Raw genomic sequence first — 24,303 nt, forward strand, 5'->3', positions numbered from 1 at the left:
CAGGAAGGACACATGGCCTGGAAGATCATAGTGAGGTTCCTTCCATCTGGTCAGCTGGTGGGCCCCAGGAAGGCTGATGGGTGTGGAACCCTGTGTGAAGGATGGTTTCTGAGATGTTGGAACTTTCCTTGTTTACAGGAAACAGCATGTGAGAGAAAACCTGCTTCAAAGGGAAGCTTCGGTGATGGGGGGTGGACATGAGAGGGAAGATAAGTGAGTGGAAGGGGTGTGCAATATTGTGTCAGAGGACACCTGGAAGGAATATATAATCAGTCCATGGGTTTGTGTTTCAGGGCACAGCTGGAGAGGATACAGATGTCAATAAAGGCACAGCAATTCCCATGTGAGTGCCAGGTAGGAAAGCAAGATGGATGTTTGTAGCCTACAGGGAAAAAGGGAAAGGTGTGGAACAGCATAGGACAGACAGTGGTGGCAATGACCAAGGGCACTGGCAAGGCTAGACATAGCCAAGAAAGCCAAGGTCTTGTCCCCTGGGCTATGGCAGGTCTCCCTGCCACCAAGGCCTAGGAGGAGACATTGTTTTTTAACAAGATGATACAACTGGGGCCTCATCTCCTCTTTGCAACTCCTGACAGAGGCCAGGGGATGTCACACCACTGTCTTTCACTTGTCACTGCATACCCCACATGCCACTGCCTGAGGAAGAGCCCAGAACCCCACATAAGGGACGGGACCTCTCTATCCAGAGCTGCAAGCAAGGCTTGGCCTTTCTGCTTGATGAAACAAAGCCAGCATTTTCTCAGCCTCACAGCCACCTGCACAGAGCCTTGGCCTACCTGTAATCATGGCCTCCAATTACCTGCCCTAAGGAGTCCATGGGGCTTTGTCAGTAATGGCCCTCAGCAGGACCAATCAATGCTCTGAAGGACTTTGGGGTTTGGCTTCTGACTTTGGCTTTCTGAGAGATTTCATCAGTCTCCTCTCAGGAGATGAAGTTGATAAACTTGCCTGCAACTACACCTTGGGCCTTATTAAGGCACAGAAAGCCTTTCTTAAGACACAGAGTCTCTGAAAGAGGTCTGGACAGGTAGGAGAAGTTTGCCACTGTACAGACAACCTTACTCCTCTCCTCCCAGTCTCGCACCATTTCTCTCATTGATCCCCTAGGACTTGCATCACTTCTCCTGACATCAGACTTCTCCACTCAAGTCTGCAGTTGCACCTTGTAGTTCCCTGTCCCAACTCCCTCCTGCTTTCCTTAGAGAACAGGTTGCACACAGGTAGAGAAGTATGATTCTTAATTGCAAGCAAACTAAAATAAAGTATGAGAAAGCTTAATAATCAATAAAGCACACTCTCTTAAGTGTTTGCTAGTTCCATGCTGTACCCAATGAAGCTCATCTCCCACAAGTTATAACCACTTTTTTTGTTTGTTTTTTTTGTTTTCCCTAGTCTGTAGACATGAAAGATTATGTAAAAATAAAGTTCAGGACTTTCCTAAATATACTTCTAGTCTACATATGGAAATGGAAACTTCGGACTCTCTGAAACCCCAAGCAATGACTAGATCATGGAATAGTAGAATCAAAGAATGAAAGAATCTTGGAAAGGTTTGTGCTGGAACAGGACTCTAAGATCATCCAATCCAATCCCTCTGTCATGGGCAGGGGCATCTGTCACTATATCACGTTGTTCAAAGGCCCTTCCAACCTGACTTTGAACACTTCTAGTGATGGGGAATCCACAGATTCTCTGGGAAACGTTCTAATGTCTAACTACTCTCACTGTAAAAATATCTCCTTATATCCAATCTAAATCAGCTTTTACAGCTCAAAAGCATGACACCTTGTCTTGTCACTACAGACCCTCATAAGGCTCTGGGGGGAACTCATTGCAGATTTCTGTACTTGAAAGGGACTTATAAAAAAGATGGGGAGCAACTCCTTGCTCAATTGGATAATGACAGGACAAAGGGGAGTGGCTTCAAACTAAAAGAGGGGAAATTTAGATTAGAGGTTAGGAGGAAATTCTCCACTCAGAGGGTGGTGAGGCACTGGAACAGGTTGCCCAGAAAGCTTGTGTATGCCTTGTTCATAGAGGTGTTCAAGACGAGGTTAGATGAGGCCCTGGGCAACCTGATCTAGTGGGTAGCATCCTTTCCTATTACAGGGGGGTTGGAACTAGATGAGACCCCTTCCAAGCCAAGCCATTCTGTGATTCTATGAAAAGGCAGCAATAAGGCAGCAATAAGGCCTCCCTTATTGCTGAAGGCGCCTTCTCTAGGTTAAACAACCCCAACTCTCTCAGCTTTTCTTTGCATGGGAAATCTTCCAGCTCTCTGATCATTTTCATGGCCTTCCTCTTCAGCCACCCTAACAGCTCTATGTCTTTTTTTTGCATTGGGGATCCCAGAGCTGGATGCAGTACTGCTGGTGGGGACTCTCTAGGAAAGAGACAAATAAAGCAATCACCCCCCTCGACCTGCTGGTCTCTCTTCTTCTCATGCAATGCATGATGTTCGCTTTCTGGGCTGCAAGTGCACACTGCCAGCTGATAGCCAGATCTTTGTCTTTTGGAGTACACCAGTACAAGTCCCTCTCAGCAGGCAGTCTCACAATCTATTCATCCTCAAATTTATATGGAGAGTGGGGCTTTCAATTACCTAGGTGTAGCACCTTGCACTTGGCCTTGCTGAATTTCAGGAGTTTCTCATGAGTAAACTTGTCAAGTGTGTCTAGGTCCCTGTGGATGGCATTCCTTCCCACTTGCATGTCAGCTGCACCACTCAGCCTGGTGTCAACTGAAAACTTGTTGAGGGTGTACTCAATCTCACTCTCCATGTCGGTAATGATGGTATTAATAGTAGGGCCCTGCATGAACCCTTAAGTGATACCACTCCTTACCGGTTTCCGCTTGGTTCTTAAAACATTGACTATAACTCTTTGGATGAGGCCATTTATTCAATTCTTTCCTCCCTCTAACAGTCAGTCCATCAAACCCGTATTCCTCCAGTTTAATGGAGTATGTTGTAGGAGACCATATCAAAAGCCTCACACAAGTCCACGTAGATGGCATCAGTAGCTCTTCCCTTATCTGATGACGAACTTTAAAGAATGTAATAAAACCAAGGAAATCTTTTAGATATATAAACGTATGTAATGCTTTTAATTATATATCTATTTCTTGCTATAACATCAAGGAGCACGCTTAAAATATATAATAGTTTGCTCAGTGCCAGCTGGCAAAATCCTTCCTCCATGGAGAGAGGAGTATTGAAACACAGGGCTGCTTTAGCCCACTGGAGAGCACAATTTTAGTACTCTGTTTCCCAAATTTCAACAAACACAACCCATGCAGATCTTTGCTGGATGAACTCTTTGGCTGATGAGAATCTTTCTCTGGAGACACAAGATTTTTCTCTGGCCTGCAGCTCATCAGCCGAAGTTTCATCCAGATGAAGCAGCCAGGTGGGAGGCAAGAAGAGGAAAGGAGCTTCTCTCCATCCCCACCATGGACAATGGCCCAGATGAAACATGGACAAACAAGTTTCCAAAGCAGTGAGCTGATGCAGCCCACCGAGACCTTCTATGGCAATGCAATTACCTGGGATGGGTGGAGTCCAGCTGGAGGAGAGGTACCATGCAGATGAGAGTCTGTGAATAAAAATGGATGGGATAGCCTGGACAATGGTTTCTGGGGACATTTCTGGTGCCTTTGGGTATCTGAAACCTCTGCATGGATCAGAAGAGCATGACATAGGCCTTTAAGGTGACTGTCCCTCATTGACAGTGGCTGCAGGAGGTAGAAAAGGCAGGGACCGGGACAGCTGCTGTGCACTGCCTCCCAGAGTGCTGACAAAAGAGTGCTCCTCGTCCCTAAGTATCACCACCAGGATAAGGAGTTCATGTATCAGGCTTGGATGTGAACCCCGTGCACCTACATTTCAGTGTGGGGCTCCTGAGACAGATCGGGATCCATATCTCTTGTCCTTAGCAGCAGCAGCACAAGCAGCTGTGCCCAGTGGGTCTCTCCAGCCTGCATTTCCAGTCAGAGCAGAGGTAGCTTTTAAACTAAAAGAGGGTAGATTTAGATTGGATATTCAGAAGAAATTATTTTCTCTGAGGGTGATGAGGCACTAGAACTGATTGATCAGAGGAGCTGTGGGTGCCCTACCCCTGGAATTCATCAAGGCCAGGTTGGATGGGGCTTTGAGTAACCTGGTCTAGTGGAAGTTGTCCCTGCCTATAGCAGGGCAATTGGAAATAGATGATCTTTAAGGTCCCTTCAAGCCCAAATCTTTTTGTTTTTGTGATTCTGTGACTGATGTGACTGACCAGACTTGTTTCCTATCACTGCCTCCCATTCTTATTTTACCTCATTGCATGGGAAATGGTCTTTGATCAGATCCCCTCAGTGCTTAGCTGATTGTCAGGGCTAAACCACAACATATTGCTGTTGGTGACTGGGCTTGAGCTTTTGCTAAAACAATTACAGCTAATGGGTTAATCTCAACAAGTTTTCCAGATGAAGCCAGTGCAGAGATTTCCCTTTGCCAGTCTAGAGGCAAAGAGCAAGGCGGGGCACTTGGGGTCTAAGAGCAGCCCAAGCCCCAGGCTGAAATGTCCATGCAAACATGGAGTACTCCCCGTTTCTGAGCTTCCCATTTTACTGCCTAAGTGGACCCATTCTGTCCTGGGACATGTTCTGAGGGGACAATACAGGCCACAGAGAAACCACTTCACGGCTTCTAACCCATCATCTCCTCCTCCACCTTTACGTTTTGAGGTGTTCTCTTTTTGTAGTCATCTGCTCTGATCCTTTCTATGTCTAAACACATAGGGAAAGGTGAAGGGGAAAATTTCCATCTTTATTAAATCAATTTCTCTTGTGGTTTTTGTTTTAGTTTTCTTTATGTTCCTGTTAGAGGAGTAGTTTGATTTACAGAAGAGAATAATTTACTAAAATAATCAGAGACTTGAGACTTGAGTAATGAGTTTCATCTACTTCACTCCTGGTGCCTGTGAGAACTTGTTCTCCCAAGGCTCCCCCAACAGTCAATGGAGACAAGAGAAAGTGCTCGTGGCTGGGTCGTCCCAGACTAGAACTGCCATGCGAAATAAAGGTGAGGGATCTCTTTCAGATGCTCTTCTCTCTCTCAGCATTGACAGGATGGGAGTAAGGTAAATTGCTCAGTCTCCAGGATATGACTTTTAGACAACTGAAATATAAGCCTACACAATAGTACTTGGCACTTTGCTTTTTTTAGGCGCTTCCTCTTTGTACAACAAGGACCATCCTTAAACTTTTGAAGATGACAAGATTTTTCCAGCTCTCAGAAAAGTAAGGCATTTAGGTGAGGACATTTGATAGTAGGAGAGAAGAGCAACTGTTTGGAAACAACTGCATTTTGGCACAGAATGAGGTCAGATGAGATTGTGTGACAGATCCATTTCCACTGACCTGGTGGGACCATAATGAATTTTGGCCTTAATTAAGAGTACTAAAAAATGTAAGCCACACTTGGTCCCCATTTTCCCTCTTTCCTAAAGAAACAAGGGAAGATGACATAGAAGTAATCAGGGCATTACAAAAGATGTACTTGAAATTTTCTTATTTTGAAGTCAAGCAAGGGATCCCCAGCTGTTGCTAGTCCAAAAAGGCAAGTACTGAAGAGGAGAGAGAGTAACTTTCAATGTACATATTCAAATTGATGGTTTAGCACCTATGTTATAGAAGGTATTTGCGCAGTACATGAGATTTCCTTTTGAAACATTGTTATGATGGATGTTTGCAATTGTTCTGAGTGAATGTGGACTTTCCCAGGAACGGGGTGCAATCACTAACAACCCCTTGTTAGCCCTGTGTTCTTGAAAAAGAATCATTTGTGGCTGATGGACAAAGTTGGAAAGAAGACAAGAAATTCCCAGAGTACTCTAGCTGATATGTGAAACAGAAAAGCCAGTCTCTCTCTGTTGTATGGGAAGCCTGCAAGCAAGGAAAGAGAGAAGGAAGGAGATAGCCTTCTGTCCAGACCATGAAATTACTTTACTTGGTTTTGCCATGTTCCTGCCTCAGCAGGATGAATGGAAATTGGGCATGGGAACAGACAATGGATCTGTCATTTCTGAATTCATCCTCTCAGGCTTCTCAGGGCTTGATCAAAGGCTACAGCTATTTCTCTGCCTGCTCCTTCTACTCATGTACCTGTCAACAGTGATGGGGAATGCAGCCATCATTTTCCTGGTGTGTGTGGATAACCGCCTGCAAACCCCCATGTACTTTTTCATTGGTAACCTGGCATTCCTGGAAATCTGGTTTACGTCCTCCACAAGCACCAAACTGTTGGTGATTCTGAGCTCTGGCAGGAGAACAATCTCAGTCGGTGGCTGCTTTGCCCAGTCCTCTTTCTATTTTGCCCTGGGTGCTGCAGAGTTTGCTCTCCTTGTTGTCATGTCCTTTGACCGTTACGTTGCCATCTGCCAGCCTTTGCGCTATGCTGCCATCATGAAGCATCGGCTCTGCATCCACCTGGTTGCTGCTGTTTGGGTCACGGGCTTCACATTCTTGAGTTACCGCCTGGTGCTGCTCTCAAAGCTCACTTTCTGTGGTTCAAACAAGATTGAGCATTTTTTTTGTGACAACACCCCCTTATTCCAACTTTTCTGCTCTGACACCAGTCTGCTTTGGAAAATAGACTCGATTTTCATATTGTTTATCGTGCTGTCTTCCTTGTGTTTAACTCTGGCATCTTACACAAGCATCTTTCTTTGTATTCTACAAATGCCAGCAGCCTCTGGGAGGAAAAAAGCTTTTGCTACATGCTCTTCCCATCTCACCACCTTGGCCATTGCCTATGGAAGCTGCATTGCTCTCTACGCACGTCCCACAGGACATGTTTCTTTGGAGACCAACAGAAGTGTAGCTTTGCTGAACACTGTCCTGTACCCATTCTTAAACCCAATCATCTACAGTCTTAGAAACAAGGCGGTGATGCTGGCTCTGAAGGAAGTCATTGCCCGTGCAACAGCACAGCTTTTCCCCTAATCGTGATGCATTTCTGAAGAGCAATTTGAGTTCTCTCTTGCCATATCTTACGTAATACCACCATCACTGTTGTTGTTTAACCCGGCTGGCAGCTAAACACCACACAGCCGTTCGCTCACCCTCCCCCCCTCCTTCTCTGGGATGGGGGAGAGAAACGGGAAAGTGAAGCCGGTGAGTTGAGATAAAGACAGTTTATTAAGACAGGAATATAATAATAACAATAATAATAATAATAGTGATAATGATAATAGTATTAATAATAATAATGTGTAAGAAAACAAGTGATGCACAATGCAATTGCTCACCACCCGCTGACCGATGCCCAGCCTATCCCCGAGCAGCCGGCCCCCCCACCCCGGCCAGCCACCCCTATATATTGTTTAGCATGACGTCAGATGGTATGGAATACCCCTTTGGCCAGTTTGGGTCAGCTGTCCTGGGTCTGTCCCCTCCCAGCTCCTGCTGCACCCCCAGCCTGCTCACTGGCAGGACAGAGCGAGAAGCCGAAAAGTCCTTGGCCTGGTGTAAACACTGCTCTGCAACAATTAAAACATCAGCATGTTATCAGCGCTCTTCTCATCCTAATTCAAAACATAGCACCCTACCAGCTACTATGAGGGAAAATTAACTCTGTCCTAACTGGAACCAGGACAATCACATATATGTGACCTCCACATGAAGATGCCTCTGGAGGTTTATGTTCCTTCTGGATTGTGTTAGGCTGCATGATAAGAAGCACATCTGCATGCAAAAGGAAGGCCCAGGGAAGCGGTGGCAGAACGAGTAATTCAGTTCATGCCCTGCCCTGGCTGCTTCCAGGCCCAGCACAGGAGAGCCCCCAGCTCAACAAGAGCCCATCTCCATGAGCCCAGAAGAGCACAAAGCACAATGGCAGGTGGGAACCCAAGTCACAGGCTCCTGCGGAACCAAGATCTTGTCCCAGCTCCTTCTAAGACTGCCTTGGGTAGACCACCACCCCAATGTCCAGGAAGGAAACCCATGAAGGTGAGCCACTGGCAGCAGCTGTCTGCATCACAATATACTAAGAGGGTTGCTGCCAAGGGCTGTAGGGTCACATTGTGTGTGTACATGGGGCTGAGTGCAGCAACTGGACTAGAACCAGGGTGTCAGAGGGCCTGTTCAGATGCCCTCAAGTGGAGAGAATGGGAGCCAGGGACATGTCCTGGGGAGGCTGAGTGTCTGAGCCCAGCTGCTGGAGGGATCCACTTTGCACACACACACAAGCATGCACGCATACACAAAACCACTTTACGTTTCCCACTAATGTGTCTCCGTCCTGCTCAGCCGGAGAGGCTTGTGTGTGTGCCTCCCAGGAGTACACACTCTGCCCTGCTCGGGTTGAACCCAGGGACATGGAGCTGCAACAGCCTCAGCTCTCTCGGGCTGCCAGAGTGTGTGCCTGCTGGGCACAAAACCATCTCTGTATATGACATAGGTGCAGCAAGGCTGAAAAGAGTGGAAAGACAAAAGGGCAAGAGAAAACTGACCGAAGTGCAGTTTATTGCCAGCACAGGTGAGATCTACTGCCAAAAAATAAATGGATTAAGAGGAAAAAGTACCAGGAAAAGAGAGAACCTGAATATTGAAGTGGAAGAGATCTGAGCCATGAAAACAGATTACTAATGTCAACTGTCCTGCTGTACAGGTCAAACCCAGGATGCTGAGAAACAGATAGGAGCCCTGAAAGCACAGTATGAAAAAGATAGAAGGATATTAAAAACTAGAAAGGCACCGTATCTTCAAGCTTCAAAACTCTTGCAAAAGCTGGAGATATTCAATGCGGTGGTCAAAACCTTAAATTAAGATGGAAAACTGAAGGAAAAGAGACAGTTCAGGCTTAAGACTTGAACATAACTTTTAGAGCTCTTAAGAGAAGCGATCCCATCTCTCCTGCATAACTTTTGGAAAAGTACTCTAAAAGTATAATAAATTGGATCTCCTGTACAGGTTTGTATTGTGTTTTGTATTTGATTGTATTTTGTTTTAAGGCAAAACTGATTTTCAGAAGGATTCGGATTATTCTCTTTGTTTCCTCAAAAACTTCTGCTCCTGTGTCATCTCACACTACATTATCATCAATATAGTGCAGGTATACAGGATCTTCCCCCTGTTCAGTGCAGTCTGGATCAGTCCATGGCAAATGGTAGAGCTGTGTTTCCACCCCTGGAACAGTCAATTCCAGGTGGATTGGATGGCCCTACAAGGTAAAGCAAACTCTCTCTTTCACTCTGATATCAAAGAGATTGAGAAAAAACACATTAGTGACATCACTCGTATCGTATTGCTTGGCTTTCTGTGATTCAGGTTCATATGGAAGTTCTACCATGTCTGGCACTGCAGCACTCAGTGGTGGCATGATTTCATTCAGGCCATGGTAGTCCACTGTTAGTCTCCACTCTCCCTCAGCCATTCACACTGGCCATATGGGACTATTAAAGGGTGAGCGAGTCTTGCTGCTGATCACCTGTTGTGATTTAACCCGGTCAGCAGCTAAACACCACACAGCCGTTCGCTCACCCACCCCCCTCCCTCTCTGGGATGGGGAAGAGAAACAGGAAAGTGAAGCCTATGGGTTGAGATAAAGACAGTTTATTAAGACAGGAAAATAATAATAATAATAGTACTACTAATAATAATGTGTACGAAACAAGTGATGCACAATGCAATTGCTCACCACCCGCTGATAGATGCCCAGCCTATTCCCGAGCAGCCGGCCCCCCCACCCCAGCTAGCCACCCCTATATATTGTTTAGCATGACGTCAGATGGTATGGAATACTCCTTTGGCCAGTTTGGGTCAGCTGTCCTGGGTCTGTCCCCTCCCAGCTCCTGCTGCACCCCTAGCTTGCCCGCTGGCAGGACAGAGCAAGAAGCTGAAAAGTCCTTGGCTTAGTGTAAGCGCTGCTCTGTAACAATTAAAACATCGGCATGTTATCAGCACTCTTCTCATTCTAATCCAAAACATAGCACCCTACCAGCTACTAGGAGGAAAATTAACTCTATTTTAGCTGTAACCAGAACATCACCCCTTGGCTCTCCACTTCAACCAGCTTATGGATGGGAATCAGGGAATCTCAGTTAGTGAGATGTTGCCACCAGTGCACCACTGGGGTAGCCATCAGTACCTGCTGTTCTTTGATCCTCATCAACTCCACAAAGGAATGGTCCTGAGAGGGACCAGGTCAAGGCAGACAGCTATTTAATGTCTTCCATCTCCAAGGAAGATATGCCAAAAACCCACTGGAACCCTTTTGGATCTTTGAAGTACCCTCCCTCATCCTATTCCAAGGATGCATGGAGCCTCCAGGCCAGTCCCAATGGGGTCCTTTTGCCACTCCTTCCCAGTTAGACTCACTTCAGCCTCCAATACAGTTACCAGCTGGGAACCCCCGTCACTCCAGAAATACAAATAGGTTCTGCCCTTTATAGCTTGGTGCCATTATGATACACTTTGCACTGGTGTCCATTAGAGCCTTATACTCTTGTGGATCTGACGTGTCAGGCCATCAAATCCACACAGTCCAATAAAGCTGGTTGTCCCTCCACCTAGCTGGAGGCAGGGCCCTTCTAGTTCTGGTCATGGTATTCATGGAAATTGGAGCAGCAATTTTCCTGGAAGAACCCCCGTTTTGTGATTGTTTTTCCTTGCAACACACGTACCCGTGCCTCTAGGGTCGAGGCAGATTTCCCATACCCTTTTCTCATTTCCTTGACATGGTCACATAGGGAAAAATCACAGGGTGGCATAGGGTGTGTATCCACCATATCCCCTTTCTTGAGCAGACGGATGCTTACTCCTAATAGTTGAGATATTGGTTCATGCAGGTGTGGAGGAAGGAATACTCTTTTTAAGTTGGTGGACCTTTTGGGAAAGTTTCTCCACAGCCAAGACTCAGGCCTATAATGAAGAAGAAACATTTGCCACGACCAAGCTGCATCTAAGGGGATCTATTTTCCGCTAGGGTTATTTGCACAAGAGAAGTCTTAGAAAAAGAGACAGAAAAGAATGAACACGGTTAAGGAGTTGACTAAAGCTTGTTGGACTTCTGGGAGATGGGGCAATTCTCTAATTCCCTGAAGCTCATGGAGGAGCCAGGTAGTTGAGAAGTATCTGAATGAAAAAAAAAGCAAGGGGAGGGAGAAATCTGGAGAGCAATTGGAACGGCACATATCCAGGTAGTCTACTGAAAAGATGCCCTTAGCCATGGTCATTTATTCAGGGGAGCCAACAGCACCTGAAAGATGAGGCAGATTAAAAATGTAGCAGGGTTGAGCAGAGGTCGTGGAAGTACAGGAGAAAAATCAATATTTCTCCACCTGCAATTAGTGCGCTTCCTGGAAATTGACGTTCTTCCATGGTGGGTAAACATCGCTGTATTATTAAAGGCACTCAATTAGTTCAGCTGATGAAAATGTTCATATGTTTTTAAAATGTTGAGAAGGTTATTCATGGTTCCAGGCAGACCTTGGTTGTCTGACCAGAGACATGCAGTGCCTGTTTCCAAAGCAACACTGTACATGAAGTGTTTGCCCAGGACTGGTCGCTGTCACGGAGGATCTGTGGGAGACCAGATCCTGCTGGAGCTGCAGGTGGAAGCTGGTCTGCGGTGCCAGGGTATGGGCACTGGCAGGAGGTGTCTGTGATCCTGTAGCTGAAGGCATTTGTGTCCTCCATAGAACCCCAGTTCTGGGAAACACTGACCTTTAACAAGAAAGAAACAAATGAACAAACAAAACCCCAACAGACAAACTTTTTGTCCACCAGAACCTACAAGTCCTTCTCAGCAGGGCTGCTCTCAATGAGTTCTTCTCCCAGTCTGTACTCCTGTCTGGGATTGCCCCAGCCCAGTACACTTAGACTTGTTGAACATCATTAGCTTCACATGGGTGCATTTCTCAAGCTGTCCAGGTCCCTTTGGACGGCATCCCTTCCTTCTGCTCTATCAACTGCACCACTCAGCTTGGTATCATCTGCAAACTTGTTGAGGGTGCACGTAATCCCACTGTCTATGTCAATGATAAAAATATTAAACAGTACTGGTCCCAAGATAGGCTCCCGAGGGAAGCCACTCATCACTGACCTCCACCTGGACATGGAGCCATTGAGAGCAATTTCATAAAGCAATGTCCTCCCCCTCAAGATAAAACAATTTCTTCAACCTCTTCCTGACCTCAGATTTGGAAGAAGAACCCAACGTCCAGGCACCAGCAGTGAGGAAATCCCCTTTTATTAATGAGATGTGACAGAGCTGTACCATAACACTAGACACATACGCTAGCATCTCTGGATACGACAGAGTGGGTTCAGGCCTCTGCAGAACTGGAGTGAATGCAGGTATTTCTGGACAAACAAGATCATCACAGACAAAAAGCTCAAAGACCAGGAGTTTCCTGAGACCAATTGGAACTCCCTTGTGAAGAGACATGGGAGTCACTGTCCATTGGGGTGTTCAAGGAAACGTTGGACCTGGTGCTTAGGGACAAGGTTTAGTGTGTGTCATTGGTAGTAGGGCAATGGTTGGACCAGATGATCTTGGAGGTCTTTTCCAACCTTAATGCTTCTATGGGCAGCTTATTGCCGCTGAAGGACTACTGCCTGAGTAAGCTTTGTCAGTGCATCTTTGAGCTCCTGGTTCCTCATGCTATAGATGAGGGGGTTCACTGCTGGAGGCACCACTGAGTACAGAACTGTCACCACCAGGTCAAGGGATGGGGAGGAGATGGAAGGGGGTTTCAGGTAGACAAACATGGCAGTGCAGGAAAAGATGGAGATGACAACCAAGTGAGGAAGGCATGTGGAAAAGGCTTTGTGCCGGCCCGGCTCAGAGGGCATCCTCAGCACTGATCTGATGATCTCCACGTAGGAGAAAAGAATGAAAACAAAACACCCTGAGGCTAAAGACAAGCTAATCACAACAAGCCCAGCTTCTCTGAGGTAAGCATCTGAGCAGGAGAGCTTGAGGATCTGGGGAACTTCACAGAAGAACTGGTCCAGGGCATTGCCTTGGCAGAGTGGGAGGGAAAAGGTATTGGAAGTGTGCAGGACAGCATTGAGAAAGCCACTGCCCCAGGCAGCTGCTGCCATGTTGACACAAGTCCTGCTGGTCATTATTGTCCTGTAGTGCAGGGGTTTGCAGATGGCAACATAGCGGTCATAGGCCATGATCGTGAGAAGACAATACTCTCCTCCAATCAAGAAGAAAAAGAAAAGGACCTGGGCGGCACATCCAGAGTAGGAGATGGCTGTGGTGTCCCAGAGGGTGTTGGCCATGGCTTTGGGGACAGTGGTGGTAATAGTGCCCAGGTCGAGGAGGGCGAGGTTGAGGAGGAAGAAGTACATGGGGGTGTGGAGGCGGTGGTCGCAGGCTATGGCTGTGAGGATGAGGCCGTTGCCCAGGAGGGCAGCCAGGTAGATGCCCAGGAAGAGCCCGAAGTGCAGGAGCTGCAGCTCGCGGGTGTCTGCGAATGGCAGGAGGAGGAACTCGTTGGGGAAGCTGCTGTTGGACATTTGTTGCCTCAGGGCATGGTTGCCTGTCCAAGGAGGGAAATACAGTCAGGACAGGGTCTCTGAACAAAATCCACTCTGTTTCTCACAGACTCCTTGAACACTCACTTTCATTCTCCCCAGATCGGATGGCGTACTTCCTGCTCCCAGGCTGGCACTCTGACTTGTGCTGGGTGAGTACACTCTAAGAAAAACAATTCCCTGCCTGGGGCATCCTTCACAGGATGCTGAGTGCCAACATCTGATCCTCAATTTATCCCCACCCTGTTGCCCCAAAGAGCTGACATACCCAATGGCCCCAGCGTAAGAGAAAGAGCAACACAGAGAAGTGGAGGGAAAAGGACAAGCACGATGACCGAGAGAGGGGAGGGACAGATGAGCAAGCAGAAAGGGGTCACCCTGCCCAGCCGTGCCTGCTGCCTGCCAGGCAGCACCATGGCAGAGCAGTGGCTCTCAGCCCTTTGCCGGGCAGTGGGAGAGGGCACATAACTGGAGAGGCAGACCTTCCTTCTTTTGGGGCTCTGGCTATCCAGGAGGCAGCTCCTGCCCAGGACCCCCCAGCCCAGAGGGCAGAGGCTCTGCTGGGTGGGAGAGGAGAGCTGAGGGGGGTTGCTCAGGGACAGCACCTGCACTGCAAGGGATGGCAGGAGGTGCCTGTCTATCCTCTGCAGCAGGCTTTCCCTTTGCAGTTCCCTTTCTTCCTGACCATTTCTGCTGTCTGCAGGAGTCTTTTCCAGGAGCTGCTTCTCTGTCCCCACGTCTGTGCCCTGCCAGTGCTCACACACCCCGTCCCATCTGGTGTGCTCAGCTCTGCCCTGCACCCTCTCAGTGTGTGCAGGTGCTGAAGAGCAGGTCACACAAGCCCTGATGAAACTGGGAAGGTGATGCTGCTGCTGCCTTCTGAAGGCTTGCGATGCTGAAGGCAATTTCTGAGGTTCTTCTTAAAATTTGGGGTGACATAAACTCAAAATCTTCTCTAGTCTGTACAGCTCTGTTTCCATTCCTATCCTGATGAACCAAAGAAAGCTGAAAGCAGAGCTTCAGGAAAGCCCAGACCGCAGCAAGCAGCTTTAGCCTCGACCTTCCTTCTGAAGAGTCCCATCTGACGAGGTCTGGGGGGGGTTGTGGAGCTGTGAGCAGCCTGACCCAGGCACCAGCCTCTGGGCACCAGCAGGACCCTGCTCTGCCCTGACTGGGGGGCTCCTTCCACCGACAGTTTCTTGCTGCATTGCCCTGGGCAGCTCCCGGGGCAGGCTGAGTGCTGAGCCTGGCAGGCGGTAAAGGCCCTGCCCCAGCACACAGCCCCTGGGGCACAGCAGAGACCCTGCTCTGCACCACAGCCCTGGGCACCCCTGCCTGCACCCCGGCTGAACAGCCTGTACCCAGCCCCTCCAGGAGGAACCAGTGTGTCCTCTCCCTCTGACAGCTGTGGCACATAATCCCTGCTCTGGACCTTGTTCTCCTCTTATCTGTGGGATTTGCGAGCAAATCTGGAGATGGCACCAGGAACAACAGCTGTGCTGCCCTGCAGCCAGACACTTACCCTGTTCAGGGCTGGGAAGATTTCTCCTGCAGTGTGCTCTCAGCATCCCCCCTCCACACTGCCTTTAACATCTCCCTCCCTTCTCTCAGCCACCCTTGTCCCCTGCAGGCAGTGCCCCCAGCCCTGTGCAGAGGAGCTGCTCGTGGGCAGAGCTGTCTCTCTGCAGCGCTGCCCGCTTGCCAGGAGCTCCCATTGGTCCCAGGAGCCCTGTCCAGCTCAGCAGCACAGGGAGCTCTTGACAAGTCCTTCGGCCTCCAGGGGAACCGACTTTGAATCAGACTGATGCGATCACTGTTCTTCCTTCTGTCAGCTAGAGACAGACACCTATTTCCAGTGCTATCTTTTCTCCTATATCACAATAGGAGTTCCTTATGGGAATCATCTTTTCCTGTCCTTTTATCAGTTAGGACCCCCACAAATTGACACAGGTGTATTCCATTTCTTTCAAGCACTTGTTAATATTCAGGAGAAGGAATTTTTTCACAGCAAATGAAATCCCTCTGTCTACACAGACTACACAACCAATTGTTGGCCAGAAGGCTCATAGAAATATAGAAGTTATGGGGTTGGAAGGGACCTTAAGGTCTAATTCCAGTCACTGTGAAAGGGGCAGAGTCACCTCCCGCTAGACCAGTTCGCTCAAGGTCCCAACCAACTTGACCTTGGACACTACCAGGGATGAGGCATCCACCACTTCTCTGGGCAACCTGTTCCAGGGCCTCGCCACCCACTGCATGAACAATTTCTTCTTTAGACCTGATCTAAATCTACTCTCTTGTAGCTTAAAAGCACTGCCCCTTGTCCTATCGCTACACTCCCTGGTACACTCTCTCCAGATATTTCTCCTATATGTCTCCCCCTGTTCTGTTAAGAATGGGGAGGGAGAGAGCAGCTGTGTGGTGCTTGGCAACCTCCTGGGGATAAAGCACAACACGGCCAGGGACACAAACCTGACCGACAAGTGCTAAAGGAGGCAGTGAGGGAGCCAGACCTGGTCAGTCACACTGACTGGTGAGAGCATGAGAGAGAGACAAAATGTTTCTTCCAGCAAGGTTATCTGACCAGGAACCTTGTCAGTTGGGAGACCAAGGGAAAGGGGGAATACTGGTAATAGGGGATGTCCTATGAGGAGAGGTTGAGGACACTTTGGGTTGTCTAGTCTGGAGAAAAGAAGGCTGAGGGGCGACCTCATTGCTCTCATCAGCTTCCTCAGGAGGGCAAATGGAAAGGGAGGTGATGATCTTTTCTCCCTGGTAACTGACCACAGAACATGTGGGAATGGAACATAGCTGCGTCAGGGGATATTCAAAGTGGACAGCAGGAAACATTTCCTGTACTGTGAGGGTGGTCGAACACTGGAACAGGCTTCCTTGAGACCCGGTTTTTGTTCCAGGCCTGTCAACGTTCAAGAAGCATTTGGACATTGCCCTTATTAATATGCTGTAACTTTTGTTTAGCCCTCAAGAGGTCAGGCAGTTGGACTAGACAATCGTTGAAGGTCCCTTCTAACTCTTCTGCTCTGTTCTGCTCTCTTCTCTTCTCTTCTCTTCTCTTCTCTTCTCTTCTCTTCTCTTCTCTTCTCTTCTCTTCTCTTCTCTTCTCTTCTCTTCTCTTCTCTTCTCTTCTCTTCTCTTCTCTTCTCTTCTCTTCTCTTCTCTTCTCTTCTCTTCTCTTCTCTTCTCTTCTCTTCTCTTCTCTTCTCTTCTCACACACATGGGCAGTTCCCATTTCTGTACTGGAAGGCTACAATAATTTCTCATGGAGTCTTGTCTTCTTGATACCTAGCAATCCCAATTCTCTCAGCCACTCTTCACAGGAGGTGTATTTGGCGTGCATGGCATGCTTTTGGTAGTGGGGTGGTGGGCCCCGGTTGTTGTTTCAGGCCTGTCAGTGTTCAAGAAGCATTTGGACATTGTCCACATTAATATGCTGTAACTTTTCTTTAGTCCTGAAGAGATCAGGTAGCTGGAATAGATGATCTTTGAACATCTCTTCCAACTGAGCTATTCTGTTCTAGTCTAGTCATGTCTAGTCTAGTCACTACACATGTGGGTAGGCCCCATTTACGTGTTGGAAGGCCACAATAATGTCTCTTGGAGTCTTCTTTTCTTCAGGCTAATCCCAACTCTCTCAGCCGCTCTTCACAGGACATGTATTTGGTGTGCATGGCATGCTTTTGGTAGTCAGGTGGTAGTCTGCAGGGGGTGCTGGATGGTGAGGAACATCAATTTGAACACTTTGGGTTAGCTCTCCTGGCTGTGTCCCATCACAATGTCCTGCACACCTCCAACATACATGGCGTTGGGGGCAGTATGAGAAACATAAACATTTCATGCTGTGCAGACACACTCCATGACTGTTCCTAAACCCTCTCAAAGCCAGTTTCCCCTGCACTAAAACACTTCTGCCCTGGAGAACCCCTGTGCAACAGCTGTCTTGAAGAGAGTTTGTTCTGTTTTCATCTTTCCTTTAACATGTGACCAAGTCTTGGAAGACAGAAGATGCTCCAAAAGACTTTGTCTGGAAGGCAAAGTTGAGGCTGAGCTGAGAAATAAGTAAAAAATATTCATTTATTGAGTTATTTAAACAACACTAAAAAAAATGCATTTGTCTTTTATAGATGGTGTGGGGAATGTTAGGAAATATGGCATTTGCCTTTGCAAGTAATGCTTCTTGCAGCTAGGAGGGACATTCTGCTAGTCACCAGGGCTGATCCAAGATGACCAAGAGTGGCCGTGCAAGGACATCAGCCAGCTCCCTCTGCTGTCTTGGGTAAATCCCATCAGGTCCAATAGACCTGTGTATCCCATTTGGTCAAGTATGCCCTGACCTGACCCACTCCCACCAAGTGTACATCTTCCTTGCTCCAGACTTTTCCCCCATTCTCTTTGACTTGGCTTTCCTGAAGGCCATTCTTGCCAGTACTGACTGAGGTGAAGAAGGAAGTCAGCACTTCAGCCTTTTCCCTGTCCTGTGTCAACAGATCTTCGGCCTCATTCAGCAGTGAGTCCACATATTCCCGAACCTTCCTTTTGCCACCTATGTACTTCTAGAAGCCTTTCTTACTGCCTTAGACATCCTTGGCCAAATTCCATTACAGTTGGGCTTCAGCTCTCTGATATTCTTCCCTACATGCTCAGACAAGTCCTCTGTAATCCTCCCAGGTTATCTGTTCTTGTTTCAACCATCTCTATGCTTCTTTTCTGTGTTGGAGTTTGGCCAGAATCTTCTGGTTCATCCATGCAGGTCTCTTGCCATTTTTGCCTGACTTTGTCTTTCTTGGGATGGACTGCTCTTGATGTTGGAGGAGGTGACCCTGGAATATTAACAAGCTTTCTGGGACTGCTCTTCTCTCCAGGACCTTATCCCACAGTGTTCTTCCAAGCAGATTGTTGAATAGGCCAAAGACTGCTCTCCTGAAGACCAGAGTTGTGAGCTTGCTTTTTCTGAGCCACGCGGTCCTCCCACAGGATCAACTCCACCATCTCCTGGTCACTGCAGGGAACATTGTTGACTCTTCCTGAACTTGCCATGAACCACAACCCCAAGATCCCTTTCTGCAGGGTTATGCTCCATCCACATGTCCTCCAGTCTATACGTACATCCAGAAATACACTGTTTCAGGTGCAGAATCTGGCATTAGTTCTTGTTAATTTTTATATGGTAGGCAACTGACCAGCGTTCAAATCTATCAAGATGCTTCTGTAAGGCCCCTATACCGTCAAAAGAATTGATGGAGCTTCCTAATTTAGTAGATGTAGGGCAATCCACTCATGTGCCTATGCTCTCAAACACCTATTTTTTTCTCTCCTCCATTCTTTACTTATCCCTTGATGTATCTGTCAAGGAACAGACCAACCATTTTCAGAGTGTGCCTCTCAGCAGTACCTTGAGACTCTTGGAGAGCTGCATAACCTCCACCAATGGCCCTCAGGGGCTGCAGAGATAGACTGAAAGCAAACCTATTTCTTCCCAGGGTGATTTCTTCCCTGGCCTGGCAGATGAGGGCAGAAGAATTTACTTCCCACTGTCCATCCCAGTTCTGTTTCTCATTGTCATTGCAGAGAGCATTAAGTTTTAGGCATGGTCTGAGGTGTAACATTTCAAAGATGTACCAACGCCCTCAGCCAGGAGTTGGACCAGGACAAGCTGGAGCCTGTGATTTCTGACATCCATGGAGTCACTGCCAAGGCATGGTGGGACAGGACATGCAGTTATGGGACACTTCAGTGGATAGATACAGACTTCAGGACAGACAGGCTGGAATGATCCAGAGTTAGATTTCCTCACTGAAGCTGCTTGGATATATGGAGCTCCTCTATGTGACCTGTGAAATGTTCCGTGAGCCCTTGTGGGTGCCAATCAGAGAGGGGGTCACTAAGAGTGCAATCATAATGGGAGAAAAAGAACCTGCAGCCAGGGTGAGGAAGTAGACATAGTCATTGTTAAGCACCCCAAAGAAGTCTCTGGATGTAGGAGTCTGGGTCTCCCTGAGGGCTTTTTAACGTCCCTGCCATTTTCCAGAAGGGGAACAGAGCTGTGTGCAAACAGTCCAGGTAGTTTCTAGAGTGTCTTGGGACAGCATCTTGGTCCAGCTGCCAGATGGGCCAACAGAGGTAATACAAAACTGGATCTGATACCTGCATGCCAGAAAGAGCTGGTCAGGGATGTGAAGATCTGTGTCAGCCCTGGCTGTCATGACCCTGAAATTGTGGGGTCCCAGATCCCAAGGGGTGTGAGGAAGGAAATAAAAGACTTTGAGTGGGGATCCCAGGTGAGCAGCCCACAAGTGCAGAACAGTGGTTGGACACCTCACGAGTTCTGTGCAGGGCTGAGGAGGCAACGAGGCCCTGGGGCTGGTGTCCTCTCGTGGTCTTCGGTGGAAGAGATGGCAGCCCTAGATAGCTGAGAGGACAAGGACCTCAGTTCTGTTGGTGGAGGTCTCAGCCACACCAGAGCCCTCAGCTATTCCCACCACAAGATGTCCAATGCTTTTGCATGTCTGTGCTTGTTTCTCTGCAGGTAACTCCTATGTCACTTCAGAATAAGTGATAATACACCTTTTAGAAAGTACAGTCCCTAAATTACCTCTTCTCCATTAATTTTCTCCCAGTTTTGGGGTGGAGAGAGAGATGTTATAGGGGAGGTTTATATGATTTAGCCAACTGCCAATGGACAGCTCCCAGGTTAGTGACAAGGTGCAAAGGAAGGCAACATTTTTAGGCAGTATACACTGACAAAATGCAAATACCTATATAACCAATCTCTAAAGTCCTAATGACTGCTAACTTGGACAACCTCTGTCACTTCAAATGTCAAATGGAATTTGCATTTGAACAACTCACTGCTCTTCTCAATCTCCTGTAATTACCATAATTAACTCAGAATGATATTCATCAATTGAGTCCTTGTGATCTCTTGCCTCAGCTTGGGAAAATGTGATTCCTGCCAGTCACCGTCTGGGTGTCCTGCCTAAAACTGAAAGAGGACAAGGTGATTTTTTGATGCAACTTCTCCTGACAGGAGAAATGGCACTGCTGGAACTACTTACGTGTAGCTCCCCAGGAGTGGGAAGAAACATAAGGGATTGCTTCAGTGAGTTTCAAAGCCGATTCCCCTGGAGGCCGAAGGACTTGTTAAGAGCTCCCTGTGCTGCTGAGCTGGGCCGGGCTCCTGGGACCAAGGGGAGCTCCTGGCAAGCGGGCAGCGCTGCAGAGAGACAGCTCTGCCCAGGAGCAGCTCCTCTGCACAGCGCAGCAGGGCTGGGGGCACTGCCTGCAGGGGACAAGGGCGGCTGAGAGAAGGGAGGGAGATGTTAAAGGCAGTGTGGAGGGGGGCTGCTGAGAGCTCACTGCGGGAGAAATCTTCCCAGCCCTGAACAGGGTAAGTGCCTGTGTGAGGGCAGGCAGGTGCAGTATCCTACAGGTTCTTTTACAGCTGCCACTTCCCATGGCTGGTAGGACATGTCACAGTGTCTGTCCTGGCTTCTCTAGTGCAGAGGATGGGGATGATTCCTGGGTCAATGATTATCTGCCTGATTAACTGTCAGAGGGACAGGACATGAGGGTTCCTTCTCACAGGGCCAGCTTCGGGCTGTGCAGCCGGGGTGCAGGCAGGGGTGCCCGGGGCTGTGGTGCAGAACAGGGTCCCTGCTGTGCCCCGGGGGCTGTGTGCTGGGGCAGGGCCTCTGTTGTATGCCAGGATCAGCACTCAGCCTGCCTGGGGAGCTGCCCAGGGTGCTGCGGGGAGAAGCTGTGGGTGGCAGGAGTCCCCCCGGCAGGGCAGGGCAGGGTCTTGCTGGTGCCCAGAGGCTTCTGCCTAGGGCAGGCTGCTCACAGGTCCATGGCACCCCCAGACCATGTCAGAGGGGACTCTTCAAAAGGAAGGTCAAGGCTTTCCTGAAGTTGTGCTTTCACCTTTCTTTGGTTTATCAGGATTGGAATGGAAATAGATCTGTACAGAGTAGAGAAGGTTTTATGTCACCCCGAATTTGATGAGGAACCTCAGAAAGTGCCTTCTGCACCCACAAGCCTTTAGAAGGCAGCAGCATCACCTTCCCAGTTCTGTCATGGCATATGTGACCTGCTCTTAAGCACTTGCACACACTGAGGGGGTGCAGGGCAGAGCTGAGCACACAGCAGATGGGATGGGTTCTGGGAGCACTGGCAGGGCACAGACGTGGGGACAGAGAAGCAGCTCCTGGCAGGGATGGCTGCAGGCAGCAGAGATCAGCAGGGAGGGAGGGAACTGCAAAGGGAAAGCCTGCTGCAGAGGGTAGACTGGCACCTCCTGCCTGTCTCCTAGCCTCTGGGCTGGGGGTTCCTGGGCAGGAGCTGCCTCCTGGGTAGCCAGAGCCCCAGAAGAAGGCAGATCTTCCTTTCCTGTTATGTGCCTTGTCCTACTGCCCAGCAAAGGGCTGACAGCCGCTGCTCTGCCATGGTGCTGCCTGGCAGGCAGCAGGCACGGCTGGGCAGGGTGACCCCTTTCTGCTTGCTCATCTGTCTCTCCTCTCTCTCAGTCATCCTGCTTGTCCTTTTCCCTCCACCTGTTTCAGTCTTTCTCTTATGCTGGGGCTCTTGGGTATGTCAGCTCCTTGGAGTGATGGGGAGGAGTTCAGCTGAGGATCAGGCACTGGTGCTCAGCATCCTGCAGAGGAGGTGTCTGCAGGGGAACAAGCTGCCAAAGGGCCTTTCTAAGCTGTGGAGCTCCCGGCAGGGCAGTCAGCAGTTTCAGCTGCAGAGTCAGGCACTAACCTTGTGGCTTCTACCCCAGCCATGTGGCCATGGGGCTGTGGTGTCCCAGCACTCCTGGGTGCAGATACTGACAAGCTCGTCAGTGTTCAGAGGGATTTTACCTGAGAGATCCTGAAAATCGGACCTGGACCCTGCATCCCCCCCTGCTCCCAGATACCACAGAATTAGAGCATGACCTACTCCTCGGGAGTCTATGGGCAGAGGTCCTGTCCCTCATGGCGTACTCAGACAGCAGAAAGCAGAGCTCCCAGCAGAGAACTGCAGCAAGGTCCTGCCAAATAGGACAGAGAATAGGCGTGTTGTGGGGGAGAGTCTATGAGAAATAGCTTTGGTTTTGTGCAGAGAAATCCGTTCTAACTCTTCACCGTCTTTTTCTCTTGGGACAGTTGTCAGGGCCCAGAGAGAAAATGTCCAACAGCAGCTTCCCCACAGAATTCCTCCTCCTGTCATTCGCAGACACACGCAAGCTGCAGCTCCTGCACTTCGGGCTCTTCCTGGGCATCTACCTGGCTGCCCTCCTGGGCAACGGCCTCATCCTCACAGCCGTAGCCTGCGACCACCGCCTCCACACCCCCATGTACTTCTTCCTCCTCAACCTCGCCCTCCTCGACCTGGGCTCCACCTCCACCATTCTCCCCAAGTCCATGGTCAACTCTCTCTGGGACACCAGGACCATCTCCTACTTGGGATGTGCTGCACAAGTCTTTCTGCTAGTTTTTTTACTTGGAGGCGAGTATTTGCTTCTCATTGTCATGGCCTATGACCGCTACGTTGCCATCTGCAAACCCCTGCACTACGGGACCCTCATAGGTGGTAGAACTTGTGTCAAAATGGCAGCATCTGCCTGGGGCAGTGGCTTTCTCAATGCTGTGCTGCACACTGCCAATACCTTTTCCCTCCCCCTCTGCCAAGGCAATGCCCTGGACCAGTTCTTCTGTGAAATTCCCCAGATCCTCAAGCTCTCCTGCTCTGATGCCTATCTCAGGGAATTTGGCCTCGTTGGGTTTTCAGCGTGTTTACTCTTTGCATGTTTTGTTTTCCTTGTGCTGTCCTATGTGCAGATCTTCAGGGCTGTGCTGAGGATGCCCTCGGAGCAGGGCCGCCACAAAGCTTTTTCCATCTGCCTCCCTCACCTGGCCGTTGTCTCCCTGTTTATCAGCACTATCATGTTTGCCTACTTGAAGCCCCCTTCCACCTCTTCCCCATCCCTGAACGTGGTGGTGACAGTTTTGTACTCGGTGGTGCCTCCAGCTGTGAACCCCCTCATCTACAGCATGAGGAACCAGGACATCAAAGGGGCACTGAAGGAACTGATCCTACTGGTGGTAATTAAGAAAGAATAAGCTGTCTGTCTTTCTTCACAAGAAATCTCCAATTGATCACAGCCAAATGTTGTGCTTTGGAGTATTCTGTCATTGGTAACCATGGTTGTACACAAGTGCTTGCATTCATTCTACTTCTGCAGGGACACGAACACAGTCAGACTCACTCAGAGTCCTTCTGTAACTGTGCCTATTGTCACATGACAGGTGGCCTTCTGTGTTTCTTCTATTCATTTAAAAAGGATTTTTTTTTTTTCAGTGCAGGGCCCTGGCGTCAATGCAGAGCATTTTCCCTATGCCTCCAGCACCTCATTTTTTCCTCCCTGAAGGCCCTCTCCATCTGCTTCCCATCATCAGATTGGGTGCTGGCAGTTCTGTACGCGGTGATGTCTCTGACATTGAACTCCCTCATCTGCAGTATGAGGAACTACGAGTTCCAGAAGGCACTGAGAAATTGACCACAAGGAACCTTGTACCATCAACAAGAACTTGCTTCCTCTTCTATGCACAGATCTCAGAGTTTGTCTTTTCCTGTAGATAATTGTACTAACGTGTTATTCTTTAGGTTTACAACACTTCTCTTGAGGCTTCATCCAGTCATCTCTGAATCTGTCACAAATGCTTTGAATGCTGTACAAGACCTGACCTCCCTACC

At 48.8% G+C, this 24,303-nt stretch overlaps 3 protein-coding genes across 3 annotated transcripts; 2 read left to right on the plus strand and 1 right to left on the minus strand.

The window, feature by feature from the left end:
* Nucleotides 1-6,093: 6,093 nt before the first annotated feature.
* On the plus strand, nucleotides 6,094-7,005 carry LOC310887891 (olfactory receptor 6E1-like; the record flags this gene model as incomplete). Its single annotated transcript, XM_083814068.1, has 1 exon — nucleotides 6,094-7,005. Exon 1 carries the CDS (start codon nucleotides 6,160-6,162, stop codon nucleotides 7,003-7,005), a length of 846 nt encoding a protein of 281 aa, XP_083670194.1. The 5' UTR covers nucleotides 6,094-6,159.
* Nucleotides 7,006-12,597: 5,592 nt separating this feature from the next.
* Nucleotides 12,598-13,782, minus strand: LOC310887699 (olfactory receptor 14C36-like; the record flags this gene model as incomplete). Its single annotated transcript, XM_083813877.1, has 2 exons — nucleotides 12,757-13,782; nucleotides 12,598-12,714 (listed from the first exon to the last, which is right to left on the minus strand). The coding sequence occupies exons 1-2, from the start codon at nucleotides 13,531-13,533 to the stop codon at nucleotides 12,598-12,600; spliced, it is 894 nt and encodes a 297-aa protein (XP_083670003.1). The 5' UTR covers nucleotides 13,534-13,782.
* Nucleotides 13,783-22,557: 8,775 nt separating this feature from the next.
* LOC310887700 (olfactory receptor 14A16-like) lies at nucleotides 22,558-24,106 on the plus strand (the record flags this gene model as incomplete). The annotated part of the gene is made up of 2 exons (XM_083813878.1): nucleotides 22,558-23,651; nucleotides 23,978-24,106. The coding sequence occupies exons 1-2, from the start codon at nucleotides 22,734-22,736 to the stop codon at nucleotides 24,104-24,106; spliced, it is 1,047 nt and encodes a 348-aa protein (XP_083670004.1). The 5' UTR covers nucleotides 22,558-22,733.
* Nucleotides 24,107-24,303: the final 197 nt, after the last annotated feature.

The sequence above is a fragment of the Anser anser genome, assembly GCF_964211835.1.
Source record: "Anser anser genome assembly, chromosome: 29".
Classification (NCBI taxonomy): Eukaryota; Metazoa; Chordata; class Aves; order Anseriformes; family Anatidae; genus Anser; species Anser anser.